Source organism: Hippocampus guttulatus, chromosome 5, assembly GCF_054856545.1.
Source record: "Hippocampus guttulatus isolate MCC_2025c chromosome 5, RoL_Hgut_1.0, whole genome shotgun sequence".
Lineage (NCBI taxonomy): Eukaryota > Metazoa > Chordata > Actinopteri > Syngnathiformes > Syngnathidae > Hippocampus > Hippocampus guttulatus.
In genome coordinates this window covers 20,214,481-20,232,554 of record NC_141265.1, presented here as the reverse complement: position 1 = coordinate 20,232,554, position 18,074 = coordinate 20,214,481, and the positions used below count along the sequence as shown (strand labels likewise).

The 18,074-nt window shown below is 42.9% G+C and overlaps 1 protein-coding gene across 7 annotated transcripts in view; it reads right to left on the bottom strand.

The window, feature by feature from the left end:
- Positions 1 to 18,074, bottom strand: part of LOC147205409 (membrane-associated phosphatidylinositol transfer protein 2-like) — a 46,136-nt gene that overhangs the window by 23,558 nt on the left and 4,504 nt on the right. For 5 of the 7 annotated variants that reach the window (XM_086110591.1, XM_086110598.1, XM_086110595.1 and 2 more), the window contains exons 2-6: positions 7,739 to 7,974; positions 3,179 to 3,393; positions 2,242 to 2,363; positions 897 to 1,130; positions 398 to 724 (exon numbers count right to left, since the gene is read on the bottom strand). In XM_086110591.1, the coding sequence (XP_085966717.1) occupies positions 398 to 724; positions 897 to 1,130; positions 2,242 to 2,363; positions 3,179 to 3,393; positions 7,739 to 7,816 (976 nt within the window). In that variant the 5' untranslated portion in view covers positions 7,817 to 7,974. Of the gene's footprint in view, positions 1 to 397; positions 725 to 896; positions 1,131 to 2,241; positions 2,364 to 3,178; positions 3,394 to 7,738; positions 7,975 to 17,033; positions 17,157 to 18,074 lie in introns of all 7 variants that reach the window. The other 2 variants (XM_086110592.1, XM_086110596.1) reach the window with 2 other exon arrangements.

The following is an 18,074-nucleotide window of genomic DNA, read 5'->3' as shown; positions in this document are numbered from 1 at the left end:
TCGCGGTATCCAGGCAGATAACACTAATTGGGGCATGACAAACCCAATTCAAGATATTGCGGGGTACCACTGCGTCACAGGGGACATTTTGAGTTTTCCAGCTCATTTTAACACATTTAACACAAACGAGCACAAAGAAATATTGCACCAGCGGCTTCCACTCCTACACACATGGTGTTATATAAACATGCACGAGTCTCATGCGCACAGGTCCCGGGCAGTCGGACCGCACGCTGCGTCCAAGAGAGGAAATTGGCAGCTCTGCTCCATCATGGCGGGGAGGTTACAGCTGGAGCACTTCTAATAATAGGCCTGCGAGGAACCACCGGTAGTGTGTGTGTGTGTGTGTGTGCGGGTGAATCTGGGCATAGATAGCAGAAAGCGAGAAGGGACTCACCTCCTCGTTTTGAGGAGCGGGAGGAGCGCGAGGAGGTGGACCACTGCTTGGTGAGCACGCCGCGGGGCTGCAGCGTGTTGGTAGGAGTGGCGCTCACCGTCATCTCCGCCTCCGCCACCTCCTTGACCTCCTGCTCCTTGTCGGGAGGCGACGTGTCGCCGTTGGCCTCGGTGGCCTCCTCTACCAGGCAGAACTGCGCCATCTTCCTGGCCAGGGTCAGCTGAGTCTCCAGCTCCAGCTGCCTGATGTCCTCCATGGTCAGACCGTACCACTCGTCTTGCCAGCACCAGGCCTGCCGGTGGGCGCGTACCATTACCTTTCTTAGTCCTACGAGAACGGAATGCAATGCAAGTTAATGGTCACTAGAGAATGCAATTTCTGTAGAAATTGTGTGTCCATGTGGAAATCTTGTGGATTCGAGTGAGTTGAATAATTTGAAGTTGGAATGGTTTGATTCGGTCGAGAAATGTGGAAGGAAGAAACGTAGAAACGGACTCACCAACGTCATGGATGAATCTCTCAATCTTGGACTGCATGCCCCAGTAGCGAAATTCCACCTTGCACAGCTTGTAAGCGCACATGACGGGCGTCCTGCCCGGGTTGTTGTTGTACTCTTCTATCCAGTCGTCCAGCAAGGGGCCACGCTGGGTCTTGGCCGACTTGTATAGCCGTGGGTCCTCCTCGGCCTTGTACTCGTGCGGAGCGATGGGGTCTGTCACGATGTCGATGGGGTCTGCCGTTAAAAAAAGGTTACCAAAAAAAAAAAAAAAAGGGTTTTGAAAACTCCCTTAAATACATCAAATTCAATACTACTTTACAATCTTTACAATATTACTTAAAAATATAATTCGTTTTTTTAATTATACAATGAAACAATAATGATACAATATTCAATGCAATATATTTTTGAAGTATATTTCATACATACATTTGTAAATACCCAAATAATTCAAAAGAAATATACACCTTTTAACACCAAAATAAACATTGAATACATCTTTAAAAAAAACTTTCGGGGTGAGAATAGCTATATTTTTTTTTCCCCAAATGTAATTTTATACACACAAATTTTCTTCCCAAATATCCTTTAAATAAATATTTGTAAATGATACATTCCATGAAGTAAAAAAAAAAGTGAGAAATACAAATAAAAAAAATTCTAGCCTCAAAAACAAAATAATTTCAATACTTTTTAAAAATTATATAACATGTTCTCCCCGGGCCTGCGTGGGTTTTCTCCGGGTACTCCGGTTTCCTCCCACATTCCAAAAACATGCATGGCAGGCTGATTGAACTCTCTAAAATTGTCCCTAGGTGTGAATGTGAGCGTGGATGGTTGTTTGTCTCTGTGTGCCTTGCGATTGGCTGGCAACCGATTCAGGGTGTCCCCTGCCTACTGCCCGGAGATGGCTGGGATAGGCTCCAGCACCCCCCGCGACCCTAGTGAGGATTAAGCGGTTCGGAAAATGGATGGATGGATATAACAAATAGAAATCAGCAATTTAAAAAAAAGAATGCCATTGAAATTCTCTCATTTGCTTGATTACCATAGAAATTTACAATTTTTTGTCATAACATGAAATATTTAATTATTATAAGCACCCCACAAATCCAAACAATCATCATCAATGGGACGACCGCCACAACTGCTGATATGAGCACCAAAAAAAAAAAAAAATTGTAGTAGCACCAGTTGGCCACAAGTGGGCCTCAGCAGCACCTCATGTGGAAAACAGAGGAAGCGATTTGATTTGAAGTCAATATCGCCCATCCCTATGCAGCATCAGTGCAGAAGATGCAGCATGCAAAGTGTTTGTTGACAGGGAAATGATTTCCAGCCTTACCGACGGTCCTCTGCCTCTTGTCGGCGGCCGACATGTTGAAAATGTCCGGCTGGTTGCCAGTGTCGCTCATGTAGTACGTCTCGATGTCGATGGAGAACTTCTCCACGAAGGGACACGTGTATCTGAAAGGACCACACAGCGTACAATAAGGTGCTTCAAGCTGCAGTTTCAGATTCAAATAGTCCATCCCACATGCTGCAATCACAGCGAAACACTTTTTTGTTCAACACATTATTATTGTAGTCCAATGCCCAAAGTTTTTATTTTTAATTTGTGTGTATATACACACATATATATATATATATGTGTATATATATATATATATATATATTACATATATTTTTTTTATGTATAAATACACACATACAGAAAACCTTTTTTAACATTAGGACGATTTTCTTGAAAATACCTTTGTTCTTGGAAGATTTTTTTTTTTTAGAAAACGTTACTTCTGTAATCCTACCCATTTTTCCTTAAAGGTGTTTATTAAACACAAATATTTTCTCAAAAATATATGATTTTCCTCCAAAATATTTAAAATTAAAATATCTAATACCTGTACATTTAAAGAAAACTTTATTTATCAAAGTATGAGCAATATCAGTGATCGGTATCGATGAAAACTACTTGTATCGACGGTACTCTCAGACGGTTACGATTGACTTTCTCAGAGCGCAAATAGATATTTAGTTAAAAAAATAATAATTCTTGTAAGATTATGACTTTTTGTCTGGATACACAACTTTACCGACATAACATTAGGATTTTTTTAATCTCATCTCAAAGTGTAAATATTTCTGTCTTTTCAGTGTGGACCTAGTCGTATAAAATCTTTCATGAATCAGCGCATTAAATCCAAAAATTGTCGCTTTCCTGACACTTTGGGCTTGGGAGTATGTTGTGAATCTCAACATTTGATTGCCACTCAAGATCTCACCGCGTGCGCGTGTAAGGATAGGCGTTCCACGACTCCTCTTCCACCCTCAACGCCGCTTTGGGCAGGATGGAGCGGAACCAGCTGGGAATGTGCATGCCGATGTGGTAAACTTTGTGCGTGTACTGGCCCGTTCCGCCCGGTCCATCCGTGTATGGTTTGTTTTTTAGGATCTCCACACCGCTGCCCTCGCCGCAGCTCTCCTCGCGGCTCTTTTTCTGCCACAAGAAAAAAATAATAATAATACATGGAAAATGGAACTTTAATACCCAGAAAACTTTTAAAGGAGATTTTCAGTACTTTATATGATGTCAAAATTAAACAAAATAAATGACAAATTTTGGAGGAATTAGAATTTAAGGTCAAGGAAGCCAATTATTTGTGCAAACGCATTTTTTGTTTTGAAGTTTCTGCCGTGATTTATGATACGTGTAAAGTTAACTCAAAACAAAACAGACAATTTGGGAGAAATCTCACTTGGGTCATCCACGGTGGTTCCAGGTCCTATAAAGCGATTGTCATTGAAGAAGTGGTCTCCAAATATTATTTGGACATTTTTAATATCAGGGAACGCTTTGAAAACATCCAGTGCATTCTGATCGTACTTCCGCCACCAAATAAAAACGCGGAGCAGTTTCCGGGCGGTGTGAGCAGCGCCGCGTCTGCGTTGCTGTAGAGAGCGAGGCCTGCGGCTAATAAATGAGCTGTCATCGCCAATGAGGTCTGCTACGCCGGACGCTGAGTGTTCTCCTCCTCCTGCAGACTGGACTGATTTATCGCGTGGCCTCTCCTCTGCTTTCCCTTGCCTAAATTGGCTGCAGGAATCGAGTCCGGCAAATGACTCGCTATTTGCTGCTGCGATAAATCCAGTGCAATGTTTTTTTTTAAGAAATGATGCCAGTGAACTCGCCCCAGAGCAAAAAATATTGGGGAAAAAAAAACAAGCAAGCTGTTTATTGACTGCTAAAATATATATATACAGAATATATATATATATTTTTTGTGGGGAAGCTGGAACGGATTAATTGCATTTCCATGCATTTGAATGGGGAAAGATGCCAAAATATGAATTGTATTTCTGGGGAAGTTGATGCAAGTTCATGCTGGTGTTTGGGAAATCAAGCAAATTTCAGAAGGGGGGAAAATCTAAATGTGATCTGATTGTCACTTGCAATTTCAAATTGGAAGTTGAATTTTTGTGATTTTATTTGAAGGCCATAACGCGCAGCCCTCCAAACCCGTTTCCACTCTCGTGCTTCCACTGTGAAGCCTGTGTCACATTTTGGCCAATCTCCCATCAAGTCATCACTAACTAAAACAGCGTCACCACCGCAAAAGCCGTCTGCTGTAAGTGTCAGGGAGTCACATCCTGTCGCTTGTATTTATTTATTTTTTGGTGCAATTTAGTTCACGCAGTTTCCTGATTGAGATGCAGAGACGCGGCGGCAGCCATATTTCATTTCTCACCCGAACCCGACAGCGGCGAGGATGAATTCAAAATGAGTCGTCACGCGTGACGAAAATGGGAAGGAGGGACTTGCAAATGTGTGGCGCATTATGAAGTGGAAAATACGACAACGGAGACCCCGCACTGGTGAACAGGAGAAGTTGTACATCCAAATGAAAAACGGGTTCCTCAGTTCCCAAACGTTTCTTGAATGGTGACGGAACACAGTCCCATCTTTTGGGGAGGGTGTGGCAGCCATGTTTTATAGGACCTCCTGTATTTTTTTTCTTGTGTAATTCTGCATGCTGTTTTTTTTACAGCGTTCAAACCTGCATTATATTCTGCGTCCTGACTGGCGAAAGTAACGGAGACCAATTTGAATCCACTGAACTTTAAGCGTGTTTAAACGAGAAAAATGTGAGAAAATGTTAATGGTGAGGTACACACAAACAAACAAAACGTTTTCTACTTAGTGGATTTCACATATCGCAGGTTCTTTTTGGAACTTCACCCATGCGATAATCGCGTGACCACTGTATCGGAAATGGTATGCCACGTTTTTTTTAATTTAAATTTACATAATCCATTCATCCATTTTCCGATCCGCTTTATCCTCATAAGGGTTGCTGGAGCCTATCCCAGGTGTCTTCGGGCAGTAGGCGGGGGACACCCTAAACCAGTTGCCAGCCAATCGCAGGGCACACAGAGACGAACAATCATCCGCGCTCACACTCACACCTAGGGACAATTTAGAGTGTCCAATCAGCCTGTCATGCATGTTTTTGGAATGTGGGAGGAAACCGGAGTACCCGGAGAAAACCCACGCAGGCCCGGGGAGAACATGCAAACTCCACACAGGGAGGCCGGAGCTGGAATCGAACACTGCACACCTCTGCACTGTGAGGTCGACGTGCTGCCCTTTACATAATTCAAAACAAGGCATTTAGACCATTATTTCTTCAGCAAGATAAATCGAAAATAGATGAACAAAAGCAAATATTACAGGACCAGCGGTAATGTAAATGCTCTGCAGCCAAATGTGAGCCAACCCCTCCCCAATTTCCCTCCCACCTTCATCTCTTTCGGGGTTTTTTTTTGGCCATCAACCCCTCCTGACCGCTGGCACGCTGCTGCTGCCGATGCTGATGTCATGGTTGCCAGGGAGATGGCAGCCTCCCATCAACGAGGCGGTGCAGGTCAGGGGGAAAGGTAACTACGGGCCACTGGCGTTAACCGCTCCCCTCCTTTGCATGCACGACGTATTGGCATGCAAAACATCATTGAAATACAGAAAACCTCGAATTGTTGTTTTTTTTTTTGCAGACATGAGTATGGGCGCTGACTGCTTTTGGGGTTTATGACTCATGTTGCCGACCGGCTGGATTTTGTCAAGTTGTCGTCGTGACGCTTCAGAGAGTCAAAAGTGTGTAACATTTTCTTAACCCTAATTGAAGCAGATCAACCCTTGTATACTAATTGATGGTTCATTTGGGTTTATTTGAGGATAATCCAAATTTCTAAAAGCAAAACATCGATGTCGTACAATAAATCTGATATGTAACACTGAGTAATTTTTGCTTGTGTTTGTTAAAAAATGTCTGGGAGGAGCACCTTTGAAAAAAACCCTAATTGCACATTAAATCTCAATCGCAATAACGTGGGGGGGGGGGATACAATTATTTTTCAAAACGGTTCAGTGCTTATATGCATCTATTTTTGTCTGTCTAGTGGTTCTCCATGGTCTTTCTTGTCCCTGACTACCAGGGATGACCATACACAGCGGATGGAAATCAAAATCTCTCAAAGGTAAAAAGGGGAGACAGTCGAGTAAAGTGCATCTGCTGTTAAATAATGCAGAACGTTCTGACGAGTCGGCCATTCTCTCGTGTGTGTGTGTGTGTGTGTGTGTGTGTGTGCGTGTGTGCTTGCAGCACCACTCGATTAAAATAAATCCTCTGGCAAGTGTGCACACCGAATGAGGAGATTTTTTTTTTTGTTTCAAAATCAAGGTTTTTGTTGCATATCAAAATTGGAGGTAATTTTGGGCCTTTTCCAGCTCGGAGAACCTCGGACATCACGAAAGCTGCAATTGCAAATATGTCCCTATTCCCTTGTGATCAAAATTGTACCACCAAAAATCTTGACATGCAAGCGATTTTTGACTCTGACGATGCAGATGTGGGCTATATATCCCGCCTCGCAAACTCACCCTAGCCTGTGATGGGTGTAAACCAGTGGCGGGCTGTGCATTTGCTATCTGGGCCCTTTCAGTGTGGACTTTTCTAGTGCTATTATGTCGCAACAACAGAATCCATTAATACTAATTAAAAATGTAACATTAAGAGCGACAACTTTATATCACGTGGAGCACTTCATCATCAAGATGGATTTCGTGACATCATGAAAAGCTACAAAAAGAAATAAATTGAATCAAATACAAAACAGATGAAGAGTGAATTTATATATATATATATATATATATATATATACATACACACACACACACACACACGCGCGCGCGCACACACACACAGACACACAGTGGTGCCTCAAAATAGAAGCGACCTGACTTATGAGTGTTTTTGTTTTTAAAGAGGCCTCAAGCTGTTTATTGCCCCTCCCAGTCAATGTTTACTGTCAAACTAAACACCAAACTAAGAGAATTTTACATGTGTGATTAAAACAGCTGCATAACTTGAAAGCAAATGTGCGCAGCTTAATGCTAACACATATGAGAAAACACCATTGGCAGGCTAGTGAATAGCACCGGTGTCACAGTGTCATAAGTAGGGCCCGACCAATGTGGATTTTTTGAGGCTGATGCTGATATAGAGCAGAAAAAAAATCTGATTAAACAGACAATTATTTTAAAAAAAATGTTTTAGCATCCCTTAATGCTTATAACAATAAAGCTATGAATTGCAGGCAGAATATTTGACTATTTTCCAATATTTTGTCTTTTGGTATTTATTTATTTTTTTTACTTTACATATGATATTTTAAATCTGGGAATTGGCATTGGCCTTAAAAAAAAAAAAATCCATCTTGGTCAGGCCCTGCCTTCTGATCGTCTTTACGCCTTGCTGACCTTGACCACCAACCACATGGCGCCTCACCTGAATCATATAGAGCTGGGCGATTCGGTACTCCTCCACACTCATGGGCATAGGGATGCGGTACTCCTTGATAAGCATGGTGGATTGAGGGGTGGGGTTGGAAAAGGGGGGGCTGAGGTGAAGAGTGACAGGGGAGAAGGGGGGGGGGTGGAAAGGGGGAAAGGGAAGAGGAGTAACTCCGCTTTCCTACGAGCGATGCGTCAAATCAGCCACTCTGACGTCCTCATGGATGGCTCCTGTTAGCGGGGGGGTGGAGATTTAGATTCCATCAGAAAAAGTTTGAAAATGCTCAAATTGCCGAAACCCCCCCCCAAAATAGCACAGTGAGCTGAACACCGTGTACGCTCTCTCTCCATCCGGCATCTCCTGTTCGAGTAAGTCCTTCCCTTCATAAACTTCTCTACTTATACACAGGGTCGATGCTGTGCGTGTGTGTGTGTGTGTGTGTGTGTGTGTGTGTGGTCCTGACAAGCGTTCCCCGGACCTTGGGCTCCAACCGTCACATGGGGGGGCTCACTCAGCAATAAGAGGGATTAGAGTTTTAGTGGGGAGTATTGCATAATGATCTCTGAGCCGCCCCCCCCCCCACCACTACCCTCACACCCCCAGAAACAATTGCAGAAATATCCGCCTCGAAACAAGCCTGCGCTTTGCACAAGGCGAGGGCGGTGCGTGTCCATATGCAACGTGTGGGTGCCGGGAGTTCAGCTGGATGAACAGTGGATATAAAAAGTCTACACACCCCTGTTCCAGTTTCCGGGTTTTTGTGATTATTTTAAAAAATTAAGAAATATGGGGACGAGATTATTCCATTCCAAACTTTTTTCCAAATGAATCACTTGTAAGGCTGTGTTAATATTACCTCTACTTGCCTTAAATAGGAGTCACACCTGACACCATTTGAGTGCTTCGGGCTAACCCCAAATCAACTTCAGCTGTTCTAGTAGGTGTTTATGACTGGGGTTTTTTTGAGGGGCGGGGGAATCTATCAGAAGCCAGACGATTTTGCACTAAGACTGGCTGCTATTTTGAGCTGTTCATAATTCCTTCCATCTTGACCAAGGCCCCCCAGGAAGAGCAAACCAAATGTACCATGTACAAAAAGCTGAAGTCTTTTCTTTCCATCAATTTTTTTGGGGTCTTTTCCAGTTTAGTCAGTCATAGTTTAGTAATGCAGGAAGGTTAACAAATATCGCAAGCCAAGTTGATAAAGCAATGTTTACAAAGTCTAAAAACCTGTTTCCAAATGTATAGAGAGTGAATGTCAACAGTCATCGGAAATGCACGTCATCAAGAAGAGACGTGCTGAAAAGGAGACTTGAGCATGGTAACAAAGCGTTTGTACTTGTGCAGGTTTACCGGGGGGGGTTTTTGTGCAGATGAACACGTATGAAGTTAGAAAGAGCGACCCACGCGTCCAAATGTGACTGGCGAGCATTGCATAAGCTCAACGTCCACTCATTCCTCAGCACGTTTCTCTGGCGTACGGCCCGTAATCGCCGCGGCCTCACAAATCGCCCCACCGTGTTATTTATCCCGCAAACAAAGGCCTGCTTTGGTGGCAGCACCTGGAGTTGCACGAGTGGGGGGGGTCAGGAGGGGGGGCGTCTCTCTTATGCGTATGAGCGGATGCCCCAACACCACTTAAGCCTGCGGGCACATGCAGAAAAGCAACAATTACCTAATGGGCTGCGGTGGCGGCTTGAGATGGGAGCTTAAGTCGTTCCGTGGTCACACTTTTGTGGCTAATCCCCTTCCCTCATCGGCTAACCGGAGTTTCTCAAGAAAAAGTTACCTTTGGTTAAATACGCAAAGTGCAATTCTCTTCATTAAACATTTAGTTTGACAAAATATTTCAACCAGGGGTGGTATTAAACATCTTGAAACTTTTTTTAATGGGTCACACTGTACTGTACCTTGTTTTTTTTTTTGTATAAGCCAAGGTTAAAAAAATTTATATTAGTTAATGTTAAAGTTAACAAGTGAATTACAAAAATACAATATTCCTCTTGTATTATTACACTTTTTATTCTGGAAATACCCCATCTATTCTACACCACCGACCCCGAAAAAAAACTTCAAAACTTCAAAAAAAACCAAATCATGTCATGATTTTTTTTACATCCATCCATCCATCCATCCATTTTCCGAACCGCTTAATCCTCACTAGGGTCGCGGGGGGTGCTGGAGCCTATCCCAGCCATCTTCGGGCAGTAGGCGGGGGACACCCCGAACCAGTTGCCAGCCAATCGCAGGGCACACAGAGACGAACAACCATGCACGCGCACACTCACACCTAGGGACAATTTAGAGTGTTCAATCAGCCTGCCATGCATGTTTTTGGAACGTGGGAGGAAACCGGAGCACCCGGAGAAAACCCACGCAGGCCCGGGGAGAACATGCAAACTCCACACAGGGAGGCCGGAGCTGGAATTGAACCCGGAACCTCTGCACTGTGAAGCCGACGTGCTAACCACTGGACTACCGGGCCGCCCTATTTTTTTTACAATTCAAAATATATTTTTTTAAAGTTGTAAAGTAATGATAAATTCCTCAAAAAACGACACTAAAAACTTTACACACAAAAAACCTAGACTTTAAGAAAAAAGTTTGAGCCTTTATAAAAATAAAGATTCATTTAGTTGGGATAACAATGTGTAACGTTATGAAAACAAAGTCCAATTTTTTCAAGATCAAATAATGGTATCGTGACATAAAACTCCAAGTTTAACAAAGTAGCAAAGTCCTATTTTATTTAACAAGTGACTTTCACAAATTGGAACTTCATTGCCGTGATATAACACCTTTTATTCATTTAAAAAATGTTTCAGACGTGTACCCTAAATGTCATTAAAAATAAATAAACAATGACTTTTTGGGGGGGGGGGGTCTTTCAGGGACATACACATTTTTTTTGAGAAAAAAAGTTGTAATTTTAGACAAAAAGTCTTTTCATGAGTAAAGACATATTTTGCTGTCATCTCACCAGAATTAAGTCAGATTTTTCCAAGCTAAAATAAAAAATATTAAAATGTTAAACTTAAAAAATTAAGGTCAAAGGGACTTTTAATCGGCCCAAAGCTAAGGTAGGGAGGATTAATTCGTTGGGAACTCGTACATACGCATTTTTTAAAAATGATACGACATAATCATTTTGAGCAAAAAATTTTTTTCAGACTCACAAGCTCGAGGCCGAAAACCCTCGGGGAGCATCCTGAGTTGGCACCGCACACAACACATGCAGACAAGCGAGCGCCTACCTAACTGCCTACTGTCGTCTGCTTTTTTTAGGAAGTACATCATCAGCACTTTGCAGCAGGAGGAAAAAAAAACCCCACGCACACAAATCAGAGCAGGACACGTTTTTTGCCGAAAATAACTTCCCACTCGGGGAAAAGCTGGGATAAAAGTAGGCTAACGGAAGGGGCCGCAAGGAAAGCCCACGGCACCAAAACCCGAGAGGTCTCAGAACCGAGGAGCCTGAATTTAGCGGCACATATTCTTTATCCTCTGCAAGGAATGACCAATTATTGCAATTTATTAAGAAGCTGTGACTGTCTCCATATACATCTATATGACTGTAATGTACAGCTGCCCCCCCCAAGTGGCCAAGGTACATACTCCAAAGAGCAGCATCATGTTCAATGAATTGAAGCAAAAAACAAAGTGGCAAAAACGGTTCATTCTTGACATTATTTTTAATGATGGCAACTCTGTTTTCTTTATAAGGTCCTGTACAATATTATAATGTGCAACTGTTTTTTAAAAATTAGAATTGGGGGTGAGTCTAGAACGGATTTACGTCATCGTTCATGCATAAACTTGATACGGATTTTTTGATGAGGAAAAGTCATTTTTTTTTCCCTGGTGAAAGAGGAGAATTAACTCTTTCTTGAGGGACTTTGTATAATTAAACAGTATTTAGTCAGTGTTGCAAGATGCTCCAAAATGGCTGGCAAGATGGGCAACTCTGCTTTGCTGCAAAATGAGTTGATTGGAGCAAGCTAAAAAGCAGGAAGGAGTCATATTTGTTATTTTGTTGCCTGCTGGTCCTCATATGGAGCTAATACATTCCTTGTAAATTATTTTTGTGGGGTCCCAAGGTAGAACTCGTGGTCCAGATTTTCACAACTAATGCACATAATCTATACATCTAATCTTCTTTTACAGCAGCACAACAAACCGCGACAAAGAAGGTGGTCCTGTGTGAATCCGTTTCTCCTGCTTTCCGTTAGAGCCCGATACATATGCAAGACCTGGAAGAATCCAGTGTGTGAGCGGCAAGCTTGACCCAGAAAAAAAAAAAAAAAAAAAAAATCATTCACACACCAAACACAGTGGGTAAAAATAGATCCCTCACAATAATCCGGGCATACGCAAGCAGAGCGCGTGACGTTGTTTGCTAGAATATGCTGGTCCAGTTCTAAAAATAGCCTCCCCTGGAGGCAGTGACGCAAGAGCAGCGCAAAAAAAAAAAAAGCAGGAGGCAAGGATCCCGTTGGCACGCCACTATGGATGGCCATGAGCACGGTGCTGCAATTGCTCGCTTCATTTGGGGCCTTCTTGGAAATGCTGCCGATATGCACACACACACAGTTATATATATATACTGTATATATATATACATACACACACACACACATATACACACATACATACATATGGTATATACACACACACATACACACACATTTACATATGTATACACATATATATATATATATATATCCAGTATACATATACTGTATATATATATATATATACACACACACACACACACATATACTGTATATGTACATAAATCAGGGGTGGGCAATTATTTTACCGGGGGGGCCAAATGAGAAGCAGAAAATATTGTGGAGGGCCGGGCCAAAAGTTAGAAATAGAAATAGAAAATAAAGAAGATAGCACAATGTCTTTGTATGCCAGTAATAATGTAACCTTCTCCTCCACCATCACACTCAGCACTGGTTCTCCTCAAGGATGTGTACTGAGCCCCCTGTTGTTCACGCTCTACACATTTGACTGCTCTCCGACTCTTATTAGCGGTCCAGTTTGCGGAAAGTTTTTAACATAACAATCAAACCATTCTAGGAAATGTTCATTTACTCGAGCCACAAGCAATTCACTCGGAGCATGGAAATTGCCAGAATCAGACTGAGTAAGAATCGCTTCCTTGTTTTTCAAAGTCTCGTAGATTTGAGTCTTTCCGACTCCAGGCGTCTCCTGAATGTTTCGTACTTTGTTACCCGCTTTGTTTAATCAGATACATATCACTTTCCCTTTCATGGTCATTACTCTCTCCCTCTTTCTTCGTCTTCCCCACCCTCCCTGTGCTCTGCAACTTGAAGTAACTGCGCCACCTGGTGTTGAAATACCTGCCATTACAAGTCCAAACGAAATGAATGCAATCAAACCTTAATCGTGCACCAATCTTCGGTGGGCCGGATTAAAAAGACCAACGGGCCGGATCCAGCCCGCGGGCCGTAGTTTGACCACCACCGACATAAATGTATCCATAGACACATACATGTAAATTTCCCCAGTGTGGGACAAATAAAGGATATCTTATGTATATGATATACGGTATATATCAATATATGACCATCTGACATCCCTGCTTAGACAGGCAGCGGAAAAAAAGTCGGTGTGCCGAAAATACACATGGATCGCTTTCACACGGAGTTCCCTCCGCATGACAAGCGGGGACAACGCGGGCCACAGCGGCCCGATGCCAAGACAAGATGAGATGACATTGGTCGCGGCCCGACACAACAACTGACCATCGGGTTGATAAGCTTATCCAGTCGTTGGGTTAAAATGTCAAAGGGCTTACGATAATACCGTCTGTGTGAAAGTGGTTGTGTGAGTGTGTGTGCACGCGCATACACAATTGTTGGCCTAACACAAATAGACTAGATGGCAATGGACATTTGAAATATTTTTCTTGCAAATTTAAAAATGACAACACTTTCATTGACAAATTCTGATTTCACTCCCCCCATAGGAATTTCAATTTTTTTCCAGATAAAATGACATAAAATGTTTACTTTTTCATGTCAAATTACAGCACTTTTTTTCAGTTTCATTTTCTCCCCCCCCCCCCCAGGAAAAATTAACACATTTTTTTAAACATTTTGTCAAAGTACATGCGGAATTGTATTTGCACTTCTTTTTTTTCCTTTTTAAATAAATGATTTAAAAAAGATTTTTTTAATCTAAATTTTTAACTTGTTCCTCCCACAAGAACTACATTTCTTTTCCCTGACAAAAACTAAGACAAAGATGCTAGTTTGACGCTGAACTGCACAGAAGGGGTGGGGCAGAGGTGGGAGGGGTTGGGGGGAGTAGAAGAACAGAAAGAATTTGAAGAAGACGAAGGAGAAGCTTGTGGGATGTGCAACCTGCCCTTGTTCTTTAGTCATCGTTGCAGTACGAAGGGGATGGATGAGCTAAAAATACCCCTACACCCTCTGAGCATCTCCATTGTGTTCCACCTCCTCCTCCACCTCATCTTCTTCTTCTTCCTCCTACTGTAAGACTTAAAAACAGCTCTGGTTGGTAGCCAGTTAAAATGTGGACAACTTCTGCTCCCACGAGATGCCGAATGCTGTGCTGACGATACCGTTTCGCACGCCGGTCAAGCTAACGGCGCGCAAGGACACCTTTCGCGGGATTGAGGCAGCATTTCATGAAAAGTACATTTTTAAAAAAGGGACATCACCAATCAACCATCTCCTCCCCCCGCCGCATTGTTTGCTTCTTCCGCTTCATCGGCCTCGCTGCAAAAGGGGCAGGTCGGCTACCGCGCTTTCACCCCGCGTCCAAAATTAGATGCCCTTTTATGCAAATGACACGAGGATTAATCAGTTACGAGACGGGGTTGAACAAGGATCTCTCACATCGCGCAGCCCTTACATAACTCGCTGGGGGGTTTGGGGGGCGTCCGATAAAGGAAAAGCGAGGCTAGCGCTGTCATTTGGAGCAGACCATTAGTTCACTCATCCAGCGCAGAGGCCCAGAGGAAATACTTTTTGTCGCTTTTTTACTTTCCCTTCAAACCTCACAATCCAACCTCGTGTTAGCGTCGCCTGAGAGCGATGCATGCTCATTAGACGGTGTCGGGTGATTAAAAACTGGTGTCAGCGGAGACGTTTTCTTTGTTTGTTTTGGTTTTTTAGAACTTTGAAAAATAAACACAGGAGAGGACCTTGAAAGGAAAAAACAACAACAATCGCATATTAAATCGGAATCGCAATATTGGTGGGGGGGGGGGGGGGATTCCCGAATAGATTATTTTCAAATTTTCTGCCCTATCCAAAATGTTGCCATTGTTTCGGGAGCCAGGACAGATGAATGGCATTTTAATTCATTTCAATGGGAAAATTCGGATTTGATGTCCAAATAAATCGAGTCACAATAATTATCCTCACGGAATGAAATCAACTCTGAAGTAAAGGCAGCGGCGTGCATCCATTTCACGCTTGTTCGCTGATCTTTTTGGAGGAACCACCAAACGCAATCTGCCAACCTCACGAGGCAAAATGTTAACGCCCGAGGCCGAAACGCATCCTCCTTCGCTGCCCCTGTATCCGCTTCATCATTGCTTGAAGGGGAGGGGAGGGCGGACGGAGTTGCCATGGAGACACTGAGGGGGGCTCACCGGCTGCTTATTGGTGGCAGAGATGGGAGTCGAGAGTGATGAGGGAAAGCGGCGCTCGCCAGCACAAACGGGGGTCGGATTCAGATTCTCGCTGCTGCTGTAGCAAGGAAACATTACGCAAAAAACAAACAAAAAAAAAATGACGCTTCGGTACAGTAGTGTACTTGGCTTTCTTTTGTGCAAACTGGAGCACATTTCATGGTAAAACAAATGCAAATCCTACAATAAAATATATCCACATATTTATCATTATAAATGTTTTCTTTTTAGGAAAGCGCTATTTCAGTAGTCTCCTTTTTTGTTTTAGGAAAATGTAACGTAGGCAGGCACTGCGAATAACTGCTCAGCATGTCCGCCTCACAGTGCAAATGTGCAGGGTTCGATTCAGGCCTTTCTGTGTGGAGTTTTGCATGTTCTACCCGTGCCTGTGTGGGTTTTCTCTGGGTACTCCGGTTTCCTTTTTTTTTTTTTTTTTTTTTAGGAAAGTGCACCATCAATGGTTTGTCTCTTTTAGGAACTTTATCACTTTAAGGCAAAAAAGCGGGGTTGGGCAACTGCAATCTTTATCGCGTTTTCAGTTGTTTTGCAGTTCCACTTGAAAGCGTGACATTTTTATCACACTCATATTAACCCCCAGAGGGAAACGTTCTTCTGCTTTTGACACCCGCATGTTTTTCCTTGGTTGTCGTCAAATTGCTGTACCTCGCCACCCGTCAAACGCCATCAAGACGAACATGATAGCACAAAGACGACCCGCGTATCCTGTGAAGCTTGCGATCGAAAACTATCAATGAATGAGTCATCCGGGGACGGGGGGGGGGTCGAAACAAATGCACTCAAGACGCTCGGCTGACTTATAGTCAAAATACCTCTGATGCTCTTGAGCACGACACACTGAGAGCTCTTCTTGAAAAAAATTTAATAAGTAAAAACTTTTTTTTCCAAAAGGATCGACCTTTACGTGGCGGATCATACTGAAATCATGATTAATAAGCACTATTATTCACTGAGTTCAAAACTTGGAAATGTGTGAATGGGGAAAAAAAACCCTTATAAAGCATGAAAGGCGAAAGGAACGAGTGAGTGATTCCCACAACAGTCTCTCTCTCTCTCTCTCTGTCTCTCTCACTCGCACTCTTGCTGACCATAAAAGGCCATTTGTCCTTTTCTCGCGTTGAGGTCATGTTCTCCTTTTATGTGGAGAAACAAGCCTTTTTTTTTCATCACCTTTCCTTATCGAAGGACAAAGCCTCTGAAAGCGGCAATCACTCAGACACGCATGTGTACACGCTACACTTTAAACAGTTGGGTCTGAAAACCTTTCATAAACGTAACACGGACTTCCCAGCATAAGTACGAGTGCGGTGGTGAGGGGGGAAACATGGGGAGGCGGGGGGGCTATTTTTAGCCCACGTCAAAGTCAGGTGTTCGTTGGAAAAGAAAAAAAAAGAGGAAGTAGGGGGCTTAACAATTTCACAAAAAGATTGAATTGGGATTTTACTGCTGTTTCAATTCGTATCCCCATGCGATAAATGGGGGGGGGGGGGGTTCATTATATCCGAAAAACAAGGAAGTCATTTGTTGTTTTCCCAAATTTGTGTGATAAGGTAGAGAAATGTGGTTTGTACTCACAAAAAGCTTAGCTTTGCAAACAACGCACTTTGGTTGATGTGAGCCGATCCGTCATGTAACAGGATGTCGGACTTGATCCAAACAAATTCAGTAGTCCGTTGATGACCTTTAAACTCCTTGTCACTTGCAGCAAAAAAAAAAAAAAAAGGTAAATGAATGAGGAGGAAATAGCAGCCCCTCCCTTTACAACAAGCATAAGTACACGGAGGACACAGGAAGGGGGTGGGGGTTCTATAAAAGAAAATGCAGGAGACGTGACGCAGGTTCCATTTCCCACATTATTTGAAAAGGCATCAAGATGAGCGTTTGGTCCAAAGAAGCTGGCTAACAAGCCGGCTGCAAAATGGTGCTTCATTTTTCTCGATTTTCTGTTTCAAGTCTCTTTCCAAAATAGACTCAATCCATTTTTTTTTCTAATGACACATGGAACACCCCATAATGGGGAAAAAAGGCTAAACAAGGAGTGTGTCACTTTTTTTGTATTTTTGTTAACTTACAGCTAGCACTGTAGCAACCACAGATTTTTTGGGGGGAATAAATTATTCTAAAGATTATCCCATTGATTAATCGGATAAACATTGATTTTGCATTCTTAAACTATACAAAGGGCAGGTATTAGAGAAGGTGATATAGATATACAGTATATACAGTATATATATAAAATATGTGTAAAACCTTCTCTTCATTGTGAGATATTCTGTTCCAAATCCCACACCGTTAGCTACCTTGAACTTTTAGCATGCCTGGCTTCTTGCTCTGACGAGTGCAGGCACAAAACTGCGCGAAAGGTGACCAGAATAGTGGCGCCATGTAGCTGGCGTCTTGCGAGCAGGTGGGCTCTATTTGAGGATAAAACTTGTTTAAGCGCCCCGCGGTGCTGCCAGCGCCAATAAAAATCTATTGACTGTCAAACAAGTGACGCAAAGAAGGCGTGAATCTCTGCCTGCAGGGCTTATTAGCTATGGAAGGGGGTGGAGGAAAAATAATAATTACACTACACGGCCCAAGATAACATGAAGGCGCCTTGCTTCATCCGATACA